Source organism: Phalangium opilio, unplaced genomic scaffold, assembly GCF_054372755.1.
Source record: "Phalangium opilio isolate 3A_F unplaced genomic scaffold, DU_Popi_V2 ptg000011l_1, whole genome shotgun sequence".
Classification (NCBI taxonomy): domain Eukaryota; kingdom Metazoa; phylum Arthropoda; class Arachnida; order Opiliones; family Phalangiidae; genus Phalangium; species Phalangium opilio.
The window spans coordinates 8,832,991-8,849,620 of NW_028324147.1; the positions used below are offsets into that span (position 1 = coordinate 8,832,991).

Here is a 16,630-nt window from a genome sequence, read left to right on the forward strand (position 1 = left end):
AATGAAGTGGAAAATAAGCTCGCCAACTATTTTCCCTGAATATTAAACATCAATCGCTATTTAATAATAAGTTACTGCCATTAAAATAATAGTTACGAATTATTCACGCGTTATTAAAATGATCTATTCACAACTAGGTTGACATTTAGACCCCGTCCTCTCATCATAATTAGATTAATTATTAATGATTGATTATTTTGGTTCATACTTTATCTGAATAATCTCTTGAAAAAAGGTAAGGGAGTGTTCACAAAGCAATGAAAACTATAGCCCGGCGATACTTATATTCAGTTTATTGTTAATACATAGATTGAACGGTGTATATGAGAGTGCGTTCTTGAAATGATAAGATCGGCTTTTCACTTCCCCAAGTGACGATGACGTCACGGAGAGGTATTGTGTTTCTATACAGTTTTAATTAAAATTAAGACTGAAGACTAAGACGCGAAAAAGTAAAATAAAAGTGTAGAAAATTAATTGCCTGCAGTTACAGATATTCAAATTTTCAGTTTTAAAGACATGGTTATAAAACATCAATTATTTTGAAAAACATTTTTATCTTAGTTTTTACACTAAAATTTCATTTGTTGAAAATAGTTTTCAACAGTATTTACAAAAGTGTTGTTCTCTTTAGAGAACAAAGTGGCATCTTCAAGTACATTTTTTTATTTTCGACTAACATTTGCTATTATTAGGTTCAAATACTCGGATCTCTGAAAAATTGAGCTTGATGAATTTATATTTTGATATTTGAAAATTGAAAATATTGCGAAGGGGAAAAGTTCGTAGGCCATTTGCCTGTCATGAAGTTATTAGAGTTATCTTTTGAGAGCGATACAACACATAAATTTTGGAAACTTCGAAAACTTTAAAATTGAAGGATATGTATTGTTAAGTTTCATATTTAGTTTTAGCATGAAAATGAATAAATTCATGGTTTTAGGTTACAATAACTATTTTTAATGCTATTTTATGCATTCTATATTGCACCTTTTGAACAAGATGAGCCGGCAAAATTATACTTTTGCGCAATTTCTAAATGGTGAAATTAGTATTATTAAAAAAGTAGCAATTACTTTACTGGGAAATTTTGAAATGAAATAACTTAAGAAATACACAGTCAGCTTTTCTTTCAAAGACGCAGTAGATATATTAAGATCTACACATGTAAACTTTCAACGTGTTTACGTATATTTCGAAAAATAGAGCGATCAAAGAAGCGGAGAAGCCCAAGAGACAAACACGGAAAATGGCCTTAAAAGCTTTCACGTTGATTACGACGAAAGCATTCGGTATTTCGGTTCTCTGACAAGGATGCGATTCCACTTTGAGAGATGGGTTCAGGTCCTCGTAGCAACCACCCTCAGTCAGCTGGCGCAACCTGACAAACGAGAAATTTAACTGTATCATAATTAACGCGGAACTTCAAAATAGAAAATAACCTTTTGTTGACTGTCTCAATCACGGTTTGCGAAATGTTTCTGCTGAAATACATGGCCTTGTAGGCTGTCGTTAAAGGTTTGCTTAACTTCATTTTACACATTCTTGTCTTGGTGTATCTGGCTTTGATTACATTCATCAGAAAAGTCCCGGTAAAGATGATGAACTTCTCTCGATTTTCAATTTCCGCATGAATAGTGGTATTTTTTAATATGTTGCTCCTTTTTTGGTAACTCAAATGTAGGTTCGCGTCAGCTCGCTTTGTTACTTCCGCAAATGCAAGACTAGTCAATGCATTTTTCTGAAACAAAAATTGTTTTATCTATCTCAAATTAATAGAAGGGCATTGACGGAGACATGTCTTCACAAAACCTATTTTTCCAATTGTAGCACTACCAAATTCCTACTTCCTGACGATATCTAGCAGGCTAGCAGTGTACCCTAGTGCAAGGGTTTAGTTATGACAGGTGGATATGGTGCTTTACGTACCAAACTGTACTGTTTGATGTATAGATCATTGAAGAACAAGTAAGCTCTAACCTTAGTATTTAAGCCTAATTGTAAATATTGTACAAGCTTAGAGGCTAACCGCGTCGCTAAATACAAACACCCATTAGTTGTGTAAAGGGAGAGGATTGTGGGTAGGTGAAATTTTTCGTTCTTTGGTTTATTTCCATATAACTAGGCCACATTCGTAAAAAGTTCCATCTTCTAAGACACTAACCGTGTAGTATTCGTAAACCCCATTGCTTTCTAAAATTACCTGAATAAATCTGTGAACTGCGCTGCCTTTCATCAAAAAAGGTACTGCATCCGGAAAGTGAAATATATCGTCTATGTTGTCAAAGGGAAGGACTTCCGATTTGTTCGAAAACTGCGATGTCATTTCCGAAGATGCGAACACCAATACTATGAAAGAAGTCAGACTCCACACGACAGAAAGAAACCGAGTGACTCCCTCACACTTCAAACTTTGGGGACCTTAAGAGAAGACAAGGTTAAAATTTTAAAACGGACGAAGAGTTTTTTTTTGAAGGCTTTACTAGTTCCCAGAAGGCATTGCAACAAAAACATGGGTGGAAGTTCTGATTTCACTTTTCCGTATTTGGAGCTCAGTTTCCCCGCCATGTAAATCAGCAGAGCCAGATGAAAGAGAACCACAACTATCTACATTAATCAAAGATCAATTATGGTTTTTGATGCTTTTTTAGATTCAAGCTAAAATCAGGGATATATTTAATTTTAGAAGTAGGAATGAAGAACGGTTAGTATTTACTTCAGTCCGACTCATAGCCCAATAAAGAGCCCCTCCCTCCAACACGTAACGAAGAGTTTAAATTATCTTATTGGCTCACTAAAACTACGTATTGATGACGTTGTTGACGGGGACGGCGAAAAATACGTAATTACTTTTTACATCTGTCGCTATGACCCGCCTCTTCTTTCATACCCCTTCGCGCCGGGGAAGGGGGTCCGGGACTTTGGCGCGCTCCCACAATACTCTGTTCTCCATTCCTACTTCTAAAATTAAATCTATCCCTGGTAAAATATTAAACTGTCTAATCTACGGCAGTTCGTGCCTTTATCAGCTTTTACAACCTCTTTTACATTTTTATTGAAAATTTACCCATTTGTCAATAACCGAATAAATATCATTTTCATTTGATTGATTTATTCCGAATAATATTTGTGTCCTTTCAATCAAAAACGGGTGCGAAGTAGGGAAGGCATTGAAACGATCCTTGGACAGTATCAATGGGTTTAAAGAAAAATCTCCCTCCTGTGTAATATTAGGAAAACGATCATTGTATAAGGCCTAATATAAGGAGAACCTAGTCGCGTATTTCGAATTACACAACCACTGACATTTCTCTGGAGCATACCGTGAATCCCAGTCCACGACTTAGTTGGTTTCGCAATGGGAACTTGTTCTGTAATCGGAATGGTGGTAACGCTGCCAAATATGAATTGAAAAATGTGGTTATTTTATTGAAACAACGTATATGACAACTGAATTTAAATTTTATTACTTCAGTCTGTCGAGACTTTTTAGAACACTGAGGAATTTTATCATATAGCCAGCTATCTCTCCTTGGTTACTCATAATAACATGCGGTGAATTCTGATAACAAAGACCATTTATAAAATTCAAGCTCAATCCAAAGAGGGTATAAAGAGACGAGTTGGAGCTAGCAGCTTTGGCAAGGCGTTTTGTGAGTTCTCGCTTTTCTTATTTATTTGTAGTATTTTCGTCCCAATATCCGGTTCACCGTATTTCGACCAATAACAGGGCTGAGAAAAGTGACACCGGAACCTTAGAGGTAAATTTTCAAAGCGAGAACACTCCAGCCAAGCCTTCTACTCCTCCTTTTTTCTACCCTCTTTGCTCAATCGATGTGTAGATTATAAAAAGAACAACTTCAACCAAATGTACTACAATCGATGTACATTCAGGGCTTGAAACTCACTTCACGAAAGACTGCTTTGTAGTATTTTTGGACGTCCATGTGTGCTTTCAATTTGCAGCCGATTCAGTCTTATCAATATATTTAGGAGTGAAATAAAGTGTTTTATCCAAGTAGCTAATTGTTTTCGTTCTGAAGTTTGGTAGCGGCACAACGTTTATTTGACATGGGTTAAATTTCCCTTGAAGGATCGCATAGAAGCATAAACAGAACTATTAGGAGGAGAGTACGCGTTTTGGACTTAATTGTCGAGCATTCGCAATAGATCGTTGCTTTTACTTAATTTGTGGCATGAGTGAACATTGTGGCGTGTTAAAAGCTACCCTGTAGCACAACAGAGTTGAATAGCATGCTGCCTGACTTTCCAACGCCTAGGTCAGTTTTAGTCTTGTGGCTAGCCGGTGCGACGTCGAAATGTCCTACCCGCCAACCAGTCGGCTGACTAATTTTCCTTGAATGAAGAAAGACCTTTGACCTTCTCTTAAATTCCATGTTTGCCGATGATAATAGTTTTACCAAATGGACTATAAATATCCCTCAAGGGTTTCATTAGCTGACTATATGGTTTCATAGGCTTATTTCGCAATTATATTTCGCGGACAATCCGAGAGGCAAGCCTGTTAGGCCTACACGGCTATCATTCGAGTTTCTTCAGTATTCCAATTTGGGCTTCTATATAGTTTTTAGTTTTAGTAAGGACGTTCTTTAGGAGTTCATCAAGAATTCTTTTTGAATCATTTTAGATTTCTTTATAATTTTTTATGTGGTTCCATATTATAAGTGTTCAATTTTGCCGAATTTTTCTTTGGATTTCTGAAGTGTTTTCCAACATTTTCCTAAGACACTTTCTTATTATACTGTAGAAACGATTTGTGAAAGAATTCTGGCCGATCTAAATCAAACTAATAAAAGATCGTATCTTGCTGACGAAGAGCGCTAAAATTCATCGGTTTATCTTTAATCTATTTATTTTAATGCCTTGTCGAAAACACTCTTAATTGAAATCGGTAGAACCAACCCCAAAGATTTTTCAAGTTCGCCGGAAATTTCGGCAATTCTCATAATTATACAAAACTTCTATAACTAAAATACTTTTACCTATCCGAGTGACGATGACGTCACGGAGAGGTATTACACTGGACGTGTCGGGGTGTCCGTGTGTGTGTCTGTCACCGAGTTCGCTGTTGTCAAATCGGAGCAAACGTGTTTGTAGATAGCAATTTTGGCTTCTCTACTCCATTATCATCGTTAGGGTTAAGATTTATGCAGCGATCGGCTAGGGTTACAAGAAACTTCTTGCCTCTAAATGGCAGAGCTTCCACCAAAGGTTCACGCTATTGCGAGTTTAATTATTATCTACCGTGAATATATCGCTTATAGATAGTTTTCAAACATGGAGGATTCATACCATATACACCAGGAGGCCAGGCTACCTGGAGGATAAAAGCAGACGGGTTTTTGTCCTCCAGGTAGCCCGGCCTTCTGGTGTAAATGATATGAATTCTCCATGTGTGAAAACTATCTATATACCCCAAACTTTCAAAAATTATTAAAGAGGCATACGCTTGAATTCAAACGTCAACAAATGTTTAAAATGATTTTAGGAATAAAGTTTCTTAAATCGATTTAACTAGAATTAAGGTAAATTAAGGACGATTAAAATATTAATTAAGATCAATTATATTTATTTAATTATTTAAGAAAACTTCTTAATTGCGTCTCGACTCGGAGAGGTTTATTTTGGTTTCCCAACATGTTCAAATCTGCAAATATCGTCATTGAAAAAAATAGGTAAAAATAGAGTATAATATATTTTTTTGTTATCCTCAATTCTAGCTGCTGGTTTGTTGGAAAAAGGCATTGGGAAACGAGTACTGGTATTCCGTTATACGAGTACTTGACGTCAAGTTTTGTTTTCACGCCAGGCGCGGAAAACGGCACCTTTCGTGTAAATGCATAGAGAAATAAACGAGTGGGAAAACCATGGCTAATGAAGACGAAAATTTGACCGCTTTCTGTCAACCATCAATTTGGGTACTACAATATTTAATTTTTTGAATAAATCTCTAGTACTGCATGACTGGTTAAATTTTCTATAATTTTGTGCTTCGAAACTTCAGGAATATAGTTTGAATGGTGCATAACAGAAATATGAGAAAGCTTTTTCAGACTAAACATTATACATCAGAATCTAGTTTGTGGTAATTAATGATACTGTTGTTTACCAAGAGCCTTATAGAAAAGCGTAGACTACTTTTTTATTTGTTTAATTATAATAAAATTAATGTACATTTTTCCAACCATTACGAAACTTAGTTCGCAGTATCTATCCTAGGTATTTGTACATTTACAGCTGGCCCTTTACACATTTTTACTCCGTGTGGTTATGTAATAACCAACGGAGTAATGCGCTGATACCCAGTTAGTAAGTTAGTTAGATAATTATTTAGTATGGCCTTAGAATACACGCGAATAGGCATTGCACGTGACTTCATGGTTATTGCAATCGTAAAGGGACTGGTAAAAGAGACCGATTTGACAGTTCAAAAATCATGGTACGAGGACGGTATTGAAGTTCAATATAAAGCTCGGGTTCTAAAAGGAGTTGTGAGTTTGTAGAAGTGTAGAATCATTTTTAAACTCGTCCTAGAAGTGAATAATTTCGCACTTTTTTATAGTCCCATATGAGTATGTATTGTCACTGACTTCCACCAGTCTTACACCTGAACCAGTTTTTGTGTGCACAAACATATGTAATAACCAACAGAATAATGCACTGATAACCAGTTATTTAGTTAGTGGAGTCGTCGGATGCACGTGCAAAGGCAGTGCACGCAATTCCACGGATATTAAGATCGAAAAGGGGACTGGTAAAAGTGTAAGCTTTGATAGTTCAAACATCGTGGCGCGATGACGGTTTTGAAGTTCAGTATAGAGCTAAAAAGAGTTGACAAACGTATCTTATAATACTTAGAAGAAGAGTAGACTCATTTATAAACTCATACTGGAAATGAGGAATTTTGCTTTGTTTGATAGTCCTTATGAGCTCCCTGACCCACCAGTTTTACTTCGATCAGTTTTCGTTTAAATGTACATGTATAGAAAGCCTTCCCTCACTGGGATTCGATTAGTCGCGGTGAGGTTGCTTTCGAAATTCCATAAACATGGGGAACACCATCAATAGACCAGTAAGTTGATGGATTTAGTTGTTTGGAAAATTAAATTTCGAAATTTGTCACTGCAAGGATTTATTTATGAATGTGTTGATTTCTACGAGTTACGGAAAGAAAAAAATGTATGCTAATCTAGAAATGACATCTTATAGTGTTGTGGTCACTGTATTTCGCGAGCATTGGATTAGGCAAGCATTTCTCAAGTTTATGCAGCACTCTTCGTAACTTTACAGTGTATGTGAGACACTTAGATCGTTGTTGGGTGTTGTACAACCTTAGCCCATTGGAAACCACGCGGAGTATTGCAAAATGATTTTTGCCCTTGTATTTAACTAAAACCATAAATTTAGGTGAACTTTATACTGAAAGTAACTTTATCATAAACCTTTCAACTACATCCATTTCGTAACCATATGTTTAGACTTAATTTTTTAAGGTCTAGGTTTACCCGCCGGAGTCTGGATCTTAGCTTTCTTCATGAAATCCACTAAACCAAGGATTATTCTATATACAGATGTAGTATAGCTTAAGTAATATATAAACAGCCATTTCAAATAACAATATTAAAAAAAATCTTTGGAATATCAAAATGAAACAAAGCTTTAAAGCTACAAAAGTACTAAATGCATCATAATTTCGAAAAATACTTCCACATATTCACTTTATATTATGGAAAAAGGGAATATTAAGGTTCTGTATGATTTCTTAACACATCAACACAAGGCTAACTGCTAACGCGACGCACTAGTGTAACAATGGACGGACACACACAGACAAAAACATAGACTGCTTTTTAACTCTTTCCGTATTAATTTTGAGTTGAGAAACAAGATTTTCTTTAATATTTAAATAAATATAATTATTTTTAATTATTTTAATCTTCAATAATTAACATTAATAATAGTTAAATCGTTTAAAATAAAGTTTTACCTATTATCATCTCAAACTTTGCTAATATTGACGTTTAAAGTGAAGGGTACCCCTCTTGCCCGCTTTCTTCAAATTTTGGGGTATATATACGATTCGTTTCCATTATAATAGTAAGGAATAAGCGCAATTGCGAAAACCTTTGGTGGCGATCCCACCTTAGGGAGGCTAGACGTTTCTCGTAACCCTAGCTGATCGCCGCGTATATCCTAAAACCAAACGATGATAATGGAGTAGAAGCCAATGAGACAGATTGGCGTCTATGTGGAATAGACGGAAGACCAGTAGATGGTGGTGTTAGAAGGCAGAATGTACAGACTGGTGTCCATGTGGGATGGACGAAGATCAAAAGATGGTGGTGATTAGAAGCCAGTAAGTACAGACTGGTGTCCGTGTGGGATGGACAAAGACCAGAAGATGGTGGTGTGAGAACTCAAGTAGAGGAGCCATTTCCGTGACTGTGAAAGCAGTTCGGAAATGGCGAACACGTTTGCTCCGATTTGTAAACTGCGAACGCGGTCACGTGGGGTCTGACAGACAGACACACACACAGACACGTCCAGTGTAAAACCTCTCCGTGACGTCATCGTCACTCGGAGAGGTAAAAAATTAATACAATTAAGTGCTCATCAATAAAACCTCTCTCAGGGCAAAATGATATAGAACTCTTTGGACTGAAAATCGCCCTCTGTATTTCGGTTCCTCAACAATTTTTTTGAACAACTGTGTTTTGCAGAGCTCAAATGTCACGTGGTTTACATCTGAACCTTCGTATTTCAACGAATGTTTCGAAAAAACCATATCAACATGGATTCCCAGTGTATTTTTCATCGTGTTTCTTCCTCTCGAATTGACAACCCTCTACAGGTCGAAGTTCAGAAGTATACCGTGGTCATTTTTGAGCATTTCCAAAATGGTGAGCATTAAGATTTTTTTTTTATAATTTCCATTCAATTCTGTTTACATTTATTTTTAATTTAACCTGTACTTGGTAGATAACCCAGGGTTTGTTTCATTTTATACTATTTGTCTACTCTAGTTTTTTTTTCAAAACCAAATTCTGATGATATAAATTTACCTTTTATTTGAAGATTTTGCTCACACTTCTCGTGGCATTATCCATCGTAAATCTGATAAGAAATATTTCTTCGAAATCAAATAACTTGGAGAACGTTGCCTCTTTAGGCGTGAAATGCGCCACAAACGTACGCCGATTAGTGGTAAAGTTTATCGATTGCATAAAGTTAAATGGTTCACTTTATTTTCAGATTGTTCTGTGGATATTGGTGCCGGTTCATAAAATATATGGCGTTCGAACTTCAGGAGTTCAATTTAATTTTTGGTTGCTCTCAGCTCTTTCATCCATTACACCGTTACTGTCTCTGATAAGAAAGGTAAGTTGGGGTTTTCTAAAACATAAAACCACAAATAATTTGGATATGTAGAAATATTTTAAATTAGTGTTATCACTTTTGCGCCATCAATTCATGGGGAAAAAGTAACGTAGGGTACATTATACTGTATTTTCGCTACCCCCTTTCACCCCATTTCGATATTTTATGGGTGGCAGGACGCCTTTTCCCCCACATGTTCCCTCTTCATTTTGGTGTTCTGAATTCAGAAATTTATAATTAGTACTCAAAACCACACATACATGGCGCTGTAATCAGTAGTAAACATTTTACATAAAAGAAACATGGAAAAAGCAATACTGTATTGCTTTGTTCATGGAAAAAATTATTCTAATCCTTTACCCGGTACAATCCCGGGATCCATTGATCCAATGCCCCACCCTTCTTTCCTACTGACACTTATGGTAGAGCTCGAGTTGTTTTGCCTAATCCTAGCATGTGGAGACTGGAGAGAAACGAGCCCGAAGGCGGCTGTGGCCGAAGGAAAGAGGTGGGATGTATCGTTTCTTTATACCTATAAGTGAATAATTAATTAGATCCTTAGTTAATTATTCACGTATGCTATATCGTAGGCACTGTAAACTCACCTACGACACCGAAGTCCTCCCAGCATCCTCAGCGTTCCGGTAGGGTCGTGTGGTAAGGAATCGTCGAGGATGCCCCCTGTGTCTTAAAAAAGCTAGTTCTCACGATACAAATACAATGGCACTACGCGGTAGCAATTATAGTCACTAGAGGGTACTCAAAAGTTAGAAGCCCCTACCGGGCCATCCTTGTTTAAAAAATATAATAAACTGTATCACACGATCATAGTTGATGGACAATTGACTAAATCAAATTTGATCGAACATAATACGGTAATATTTAGTATAGGGCGCTACAGGTTAGCTGTGGCAAATGGGCTAGCCACCACCCCTCTATGCATTGTAAAGGGACCCACCTGCAAACAAGCCACGGGCTTAGTGTGGAATAGACAAAATTTAATAAAAAAAAGGGACCCTATTCTCTGATTTCATTTTAAGAATTGACCAATAAACAAGAAATAAAATTACTTAGACCTAATGTTAGTGACGTACATTTGGTTTGGGTAAGGGACTGACGTTAGATCCAAATGTCGATTTGGAATGTGGTTGAGAATACGGTCTTAAGCGACCTCTCCAAATGGAACCGACTCTAATTCTTCGTCCTATAATGATTGGGATTTTTAGAGAAAAGGGACCCAGGAGTCAATGATGATACTTGATTAATGTCTCTGATTACATAAATTCGTCTTCATTTCATTAGGAGCACCAAGGAGATTTTCTTGAGTTGATCCTGCCTTCTTTGGAGTATACCTCCGTTTACCTTATGCTCCTGCTCTGGTGTTTCTCGGAGAAGAAACCCAAATACCACCTTCAGGAAGAAGAAAAACAGTATTCTTTCAACGAGGTGTTTGTTCTTTCCAACGCATGTAATAATTCCAAGCCTAATGCGGTCTGATTTTCTTATAGAATGAATATCCCGAGGAAAACGCATCGTACGTATCAACATTGTTCTTCTGTTGGCTTACTCCGTAAGTATTGCATTAAACTAGAACAAATTTTGACCTCTTGAGCTTCGAGCAATATAAAGCATTTATGGTGGACTTTGCTAAATCACGAAACTGTAACTAAGCCTTCGTTAAAGCATCGTTTTCACTAGGCCTGTGCGAGTCCAGTTTTTTGGGCTTCGAGTCGAGTCTCGAGTCCTTAAAAAAGCTCTTATAGAATGTCGAGTCGAGTCTTTTAACGGGTATCGAGTCCTCGAGTCCTAAAGTCAGCTTCAAAACTACTTTTCAAGCCCAGTGTCGAGTCCTGATAAATTATATCAAGTCCCAGTCGAGTCCTAATAAATTATTTCATGTCAAAATCAAGGCTAAATATACTCATATCTTTTATTTTTTACTCTTCATTTGTTCAAATATCACAGCTTAGATATAAAAAGTAAAAAACGTCAATAAACATGTTCTAGCTGACGTCAAATTTTTGTCCAATCACCTGTCTTCTCTAAAATATAAATCGGTAAAACCCCACTAGTTCCCGCGCTCTGCTAGAAATTCTGAGTCACCGAGTTCAGGGGGAATATATGGATAAAGGATGAACGTGAAGAAATTTGTTTTCACGCGAGAGGGTAGGCAACTCCCTATCTCAGAAGGCAGCTTATTCGATATATACTTTGTTGCAGCTTCGGTTGTCAGCACGGGAAAGCTAGGCCTCTAAGTAATGTAGACTTGTGTGTGCTGACAAGAGACGAAAGAAGAACAAATTCTTTGTCCATGGTAAATATTTTTGGACTTGATATTGTGTTAAACCTCGGTTCGAGTCCTCCTCGAGTCCAGTAGTGAGGATTTTTGAGGACTCGAAATTATTCTCAAGTCCTAAAATTTTGATTTTCAAGCCCCGAGTCGAGTACTCGACTCGAGACTCGATCGAGTACTCGCCTTTGATCGAGTACTCGCACAGGCCTGGTTTTCACTTGGCATAAATCATGACTTTTCGTCCGACGTCAAGCGACAACCGAAAAAAAAAAAGAAAATAGTACAGTAATTACGTTGAGTGTGGCGATATTAGCTTTCTATTTTTTCGGCCGCGTTCAACATTAAACTTGAGCCGTGACATAATTTTAGACCACGCGTGTTCGGAAGAGGACGTCCGTGGTCCGTCACGTTTTTATTTATTTAGTTACTAGTACAAATCCTTGAGAACGCCGAAGTTAATGCTGAAAGTTTCATTAAAGAGGTTCAGAACCATCCATATCATTATGATATGGGACACAAAGATTACAAAGACCAAAAATGAAAGACAATAGATGGGTCGCAATTGGTGCAATGTTCAGTTTATCTGGTAGGCCTTGGTTCCATTATTTGCGGGAATTATGCTAAGTGAAAACGCTATAACGCTGGGCGACAACATAATAAACAAATCTGACGTTTGACGTCCAGCTGCAATGTGAAAACCATGCTTAGATCTTACCGAAAAGAAGTTGGTCAACAGCGAAGATTTATGTTATCTATAAATTTAAACTCAAATAATGTTATTACAAACAGATTCATTTGGAAGCTAAGGAAGAAGATAATTACCGTGAATGATATTTTCAACGGGAGCTTCGAAGATAAAACAACGGTTGCAGTTCAGCGATTTCAAAACTATTTAATAAAGTGTGTCGCTATTCACTAGTTATCCAAATTTTCCCGTGCACTTCGGTAATAGATATTATTTGTATTTTGTAGGGGTTCACAAGAATCGAACAACAGTTTAGTTCCAGCTTTAATCAAGACATTCGGACCGTCAATCATTGCAGTGGCACCCATACAAATGATTAGTGACGTTCTGTTCTGTACGGTCTCCTTCACATTAATGTAAGCTCTAAATTTCAAGTTTGCATACTTTTCTGGTGAAAGAATTCATCTTCGTCAGAGAGGGATGAAAAAATGGTGGATTCAGTGTTGAGTTTAACGTGTTTCCCGCTATTAAAAAGTTCTTTGTTCACCGACGCCATTTTACATTTATGAAGCGAAATTCTACTTCCCTGGCGGCCGATACCATTATAAAAAATTTATATTTTTAACAAGGGGAAGTGCAAAGTTGAGGCTCTTTTTTTAAGCTCAATATCTCTATCAAAACAATTACGGTAGAATCCAAATTAAGGTCGTTCTTTAAGGTTCCCAATTGAAAAACAAAAAGGCTAATTCCACCTTTTTGGGCTAAGGTTATAGAGATTTCCTAGATACTCTTCTATGACTTTCTGGTAGCACAAACTACGCTCTTGTATCAAAGAAACGAATGTTTGTGCGATATTTACACGAAATCTCATAAACATATCACAAAGCTTTATCAACACAAAATCACGAAATCTCTGAGAGGAAATTCAAAATCCATACAGTGTAATCTTTTACGTAGTAGCCCAGTTTCTGGGTGACAAACGTTGAGGGAATACGGTACGTTTTGGCAAAACTTCCACACGGGTGTCGTCTACCCCGTGTCCGCCGGAGGTGACATAACATCACCACCCGTTCCCTCACCTTCTAAGTAAACCTTATTCTATCCCTGAAACCTGATTGATCGCATCCTTGCCGAAATCCAATATTAATTGAAACCCTTAATAAAAGAAGTTTCTCGAAATAAATCATAAAATCTCTAGAGCTATCGCCACATCGTGAAATAGCAAAATACGGGTTTTGGGAAATAATAAAACAATAATTTTGATGCAAACGTTAAGTTTAATTTTGATTTTTTAGACTGTTTATAGATTTGACATCCGAAGAAAATCCTTTCTGGAAGGGAATTTTTTACTGCATTATTTTATTCGTTCAGCAATTTGTATTTGGCATAATGGACGATTATTACACAGCCCATGCTCTGAAAACAAGCTTGCGACTAAAATCAGCCATCACGATAACCCTCTTCAAAAAGGCAGGTTTGAGTATTTCAGCAGATTTTCATAATAATATTAATAAATAAATTTACACATAACATCAGCAAGAACAAAACTCTTGAGCTGGTATATTAAAGAAAAACGTTCACTATGGTCTCTGACAATTCCATAAATAAAAAGAGCGCCACGTCATTTCAAAGCATTTATTACCTTACCTTAATGAAATGTGGTTTTTATTTACAGGTTATGAAACTGTCCTCTTCTTCTAGACGGCACTTTACAATGGGGGAAATTCAGAACTCGATATCAGTTGATGTACAAACAGTTACTGATCTCGTAAACGAGATTCAAGCCATCTGGACGACACCCATTCATTTGGGCTTGTATATGTTTGTACTATGGAAGATACTGGGAGTGACTGCTTTCATAGGTCTAGGCTTAACGCTTCTGTCTCTACCAATCAATGTTATCGCTTCCAAATGGAAGCATACCTTGCAGGTAATAGACGTCTAGTGAAATATTTATTCCTAACTGGTAAAAATTTATTTTTGATTTTTTTTTTCAATGTTGTAGGTCGAGCTTATGAGATATAAGGATAAGAGTATGAAAACTCTTAACGAAGTGTTAAGAAGTATAAAAATTTTGAAATTCAACGGCTGGGAAAAATCATTCGAAGAAAAACTTCTTGAGATGCGACAACACGAAATTAATGTCTTGAAAAGAATTTGCTACGTCAACGCATTCAACAGCACATTTTTCAACTTCCTCCCTCCATTGGTATTATAATATCCCAGAAAATCTTATTAATTATCCGTTGTTGACGTAATGTCTTCAATCTATCGAAATAGCTGCAGTTCATCACGCTAACTTCGTATCTCATTCACGAGTCTGTTAGCTTGACCACAATTACAGCGTTTATGAGTTTTCGAATTTTTCTGGGAGTGAGACGAATTTTAACTATATTTCCAGGGCTTTTAAATGCATTATCTATGGTAAAATACAAATTAAAATACGAACTTGCTTGTTAGTTTAAATTTAATATTAATATCTCTTTTAGGCTCAAGTTTCGAGTAAGAGAATCAATGCTTTGTTAAACGCGGAAGAAACCTCTGATTACGTCATTAATCGAGAAAAGAATGGTTAGTTTTAGTTCAGTACATTGTCTTTTTCCTAAATAAACTCACCAATAACATAACAACCAGTTCCAGTTTCCATCGAAGTTTTATACGCTGACTTCGGCTGGAGTAAAGATTCAGCATTTTTGAAAAATATTAGCATACGGGTTCCCAAAGGCTCTCTTGTGGCAATCATTGGCGATGTTGGTTCAGGAAAATCATCAATTATTTCTGCCATTTTAGGGGACATGTATAAGATATCTGGCCAAGTTATAGTCAACGTAAATAGAATCTTATCACAAGATGAAGTTTTTCTCGGACTTAATTCTTTTGAACCTTAAGGGTTCTTTAGCTTACGTTCCGCAACAACCGTGGATCCAAAATGCTTCCGGCAAAGACAATATTTTATTCGATAATATATATGAAGAACGTAGATTCGATGATGTTGTTAGAGTATGTTCTTTGAACAATGATATTCAGTCCTTTCCTGCTAACGAAGAAACTGAAATTGGCGAGAATGTAAGTTGACGAAGTCAATGGTGGTATTTCGAACTTAACGAAACCGAATACTTCAGGGCATTAATCTAAGTGGTGGACAAAAACAAAGAATGAATTTAGCCAGGGCCGCGTACATGAAATCGGATATTTATTTATTGGATGATCCACTCAGCGCCGTTGATGCCTATATTGGAAATTCAATTTTCGAGAACCTCATTGGGAGAAATGGATTTCTAAAACACAAAGTTAGTGCGTGATAATATTAATGTAACTGGCGGCTTCATTATCACCCCTAGCATGCTGGTTAATCTTCTGGAACGAATTTTACCTTGCCAAAGGCAGGAACCAATCAGACCTAATGCACTATGTCCCATTGGTTCCTGCCTTTGTCTTAACTAACTTTACCAAGCTTAGCCACTGTGTAGTAGAAAAGCGATCTTTAAAGGGGCACCAACGGAGCCGCTCTTTGCTTTAAGCAACAAGTACATATTCACCATTATTTTCTTACGGTTGAAAATGTTTTCATTCTCACATAGACTCGAATTCTCGTAACTCACAATCTGGCTCTTGTGCGTGAAGTTGATTTTATCATAATAATGAAAAATGGTATTATTGTTAACCAAGGACCACCTGACAAGATTTCTTTCAACGAAACTTACTTCGAAGCACTAGCGAAGAAAACTTCGCCTGAATTGGAGTCAAAGTAAAACATTCATAATTTTTCATGATCTGTTCAACTTAAGTACAAGTCTTTTCAGGCAAGACAATCGTATCGATGATGAAAGTGTCATGAAAACGCGCAATAACGCTGAAGAAAATTACGAACTAGTAAAGGACCTCATATTACCAGAATCAGTTGAAAGTTGTAGAGTAAGTTTCCTTGTAATTAAGGTATCTGCATGGTTATAAAGAATGAAATAGTTATGGTCATATTAACCGGGCTGGGGGATTATGGATTAATATGTTAATATGCTGCTCGTTTTTCTTCAAAAAAAACTTAAAGAAACTAATGTCAATATTAAGAGTTAGGTTTGTGTAGAAATTATTAAAGAGGTCATTAAATTTTCGAATTTCGATAGAAACATTTTTTGCGAATAGAAAATCATAAAGCATAGCTTATGATCAAAGACATGTGTTTGAGGTTTGTGAAATTTTCAGTTTGCGGTTTAGGCCCAATAATCTTTGTTATTACATTGAAAATATCGAAT

The 16,630-nt window shown here is 36.6% G+C and overlaps 2 protein-coding genes and 1 long non-coding RNA gene across 3 annotated transcripts; 1 reads left to right on the plus strand and 2 right to left on the minus strand.

Annotated features, from left to right (window-relative positions):
- Window positions 1–276: 276 nt before the first annotated feature.
- Window positions 277–5,254, minus strand: LOC149710238 (putative glutamate receptor). Its single transcript, XM_089856008.1, has 9 exons — window positions 4,422–5,254; window positions 3,909–4,356; window positions 3,471–3,562; window positions 3,307–3,394; window positions 3,068–3,220; window positions 2,484–2,607; window positions 2,204–2,421; window positions 1,443–1,741; window positions 277–1,381 (listed from the first exon to the last, which is right to left on the minus strand). The coding sequence occupies exons 2-9, from the start codon at window positions 3,945–3,947 to the stop codon at window positions 1,153–1,155; spliced, it is 1,242 nt and encodes a 413-aa protein (XP_089712134.1). The 5' UTR covers window positions 3,948–4,356; window positions 4,422–5,254; the 3' UTR covers window positions 277–1,152.
- A 902-nt stretch (window positions 5,255–6,156) lies between these two features.
- LOC149710239 (uncharacterized) lies at window positions 6,157–7,299 on the minus strand. Its single transcript, XR_016375679.1, has 2 exons — window positions 6,911–7,299; window positions 6,157–6,842 (listed from the first exon to the last, which is right to left on the minus strand). It is a non-coding gene; the product is annotated as an uncharacterized LOC149710239 (long non-coding RNA).
- Window positions 7,300–12,566: 5,267 nt separating this feature from the next.
- Window positions 12,567–16,129, plus strand: LOC149710240 (multidrug resistance-associated protein 1-like). The gene is made up of 9 exons (XM_089860773.1): window positions 12,567–12,793; window positions 13,673–13,847; window positions 14,053–14,307; window positions 14,383–14,586; window positions 14,658–14,801; window positions 14,867–14,948; window positions 15,012–15,205; window positions 15,267–15,443; window positions 15,959–16,129. The coding sequence occupies exons 1-9, from the start codon at window positions 12,750–12,752 to the stop codon at window positions 16,127–16,129; spliced, it is 1,446 nt and encodes a 481-aa protein (XP_089716899.1). The 5' UTR covers window positions 12,567–12,749.
- The last annotated feature ends 501 nt before the right edge of the window (window positions 16,130–16,630 follow it).

Excerpts from the sequence above, each read along its gene's own strand:
- LOC149710238 (XM_089856008.1), bottom strand. The coding sequence starts at position 3,947 with ATGGACGTCCAAAAATACTACAAAGCAGTCTTTCGTGAA. Across the intron at positions 3,221-3,306 it reads ACGGTATGCTCCAGAGAAAT|GAGGGAGATTTTTCTTTAAA; the intron begins GTCAGTGGTTGT and ends AATATTACACAG. Across the intron at positions 2,608-3,067 it reads ATTCGGTTATTGACAAATGG|ATAGTTGTGGTTCTCTTTCA; the intron begins GTAAATTTTCAA and ends TGATTAATGTAG.
- LOC149710240 (XM_089860773.1), top strand. The coding sequence starts at position 12,750 with ATGATTAGTGACGTTCTGTTCTGTACGGTCTCCTTCACATTAAT. Across the intron at positions 13,848-14,052 it reads CGATAACCCTCTTCAAAAAG|GTTATGAAACTGTCCTCTTC; the intron begins GCAGGTTTGAGT and ends TTTTATTTACAG. Across the intron at positions 15,206-15,266 it reads CTGGCCAAGTTATAGTCAAC|GGTTCTTTAGCTTACGTTCC; the intron begins GTAAATAGAATC and ends TTGAACCTTAAG.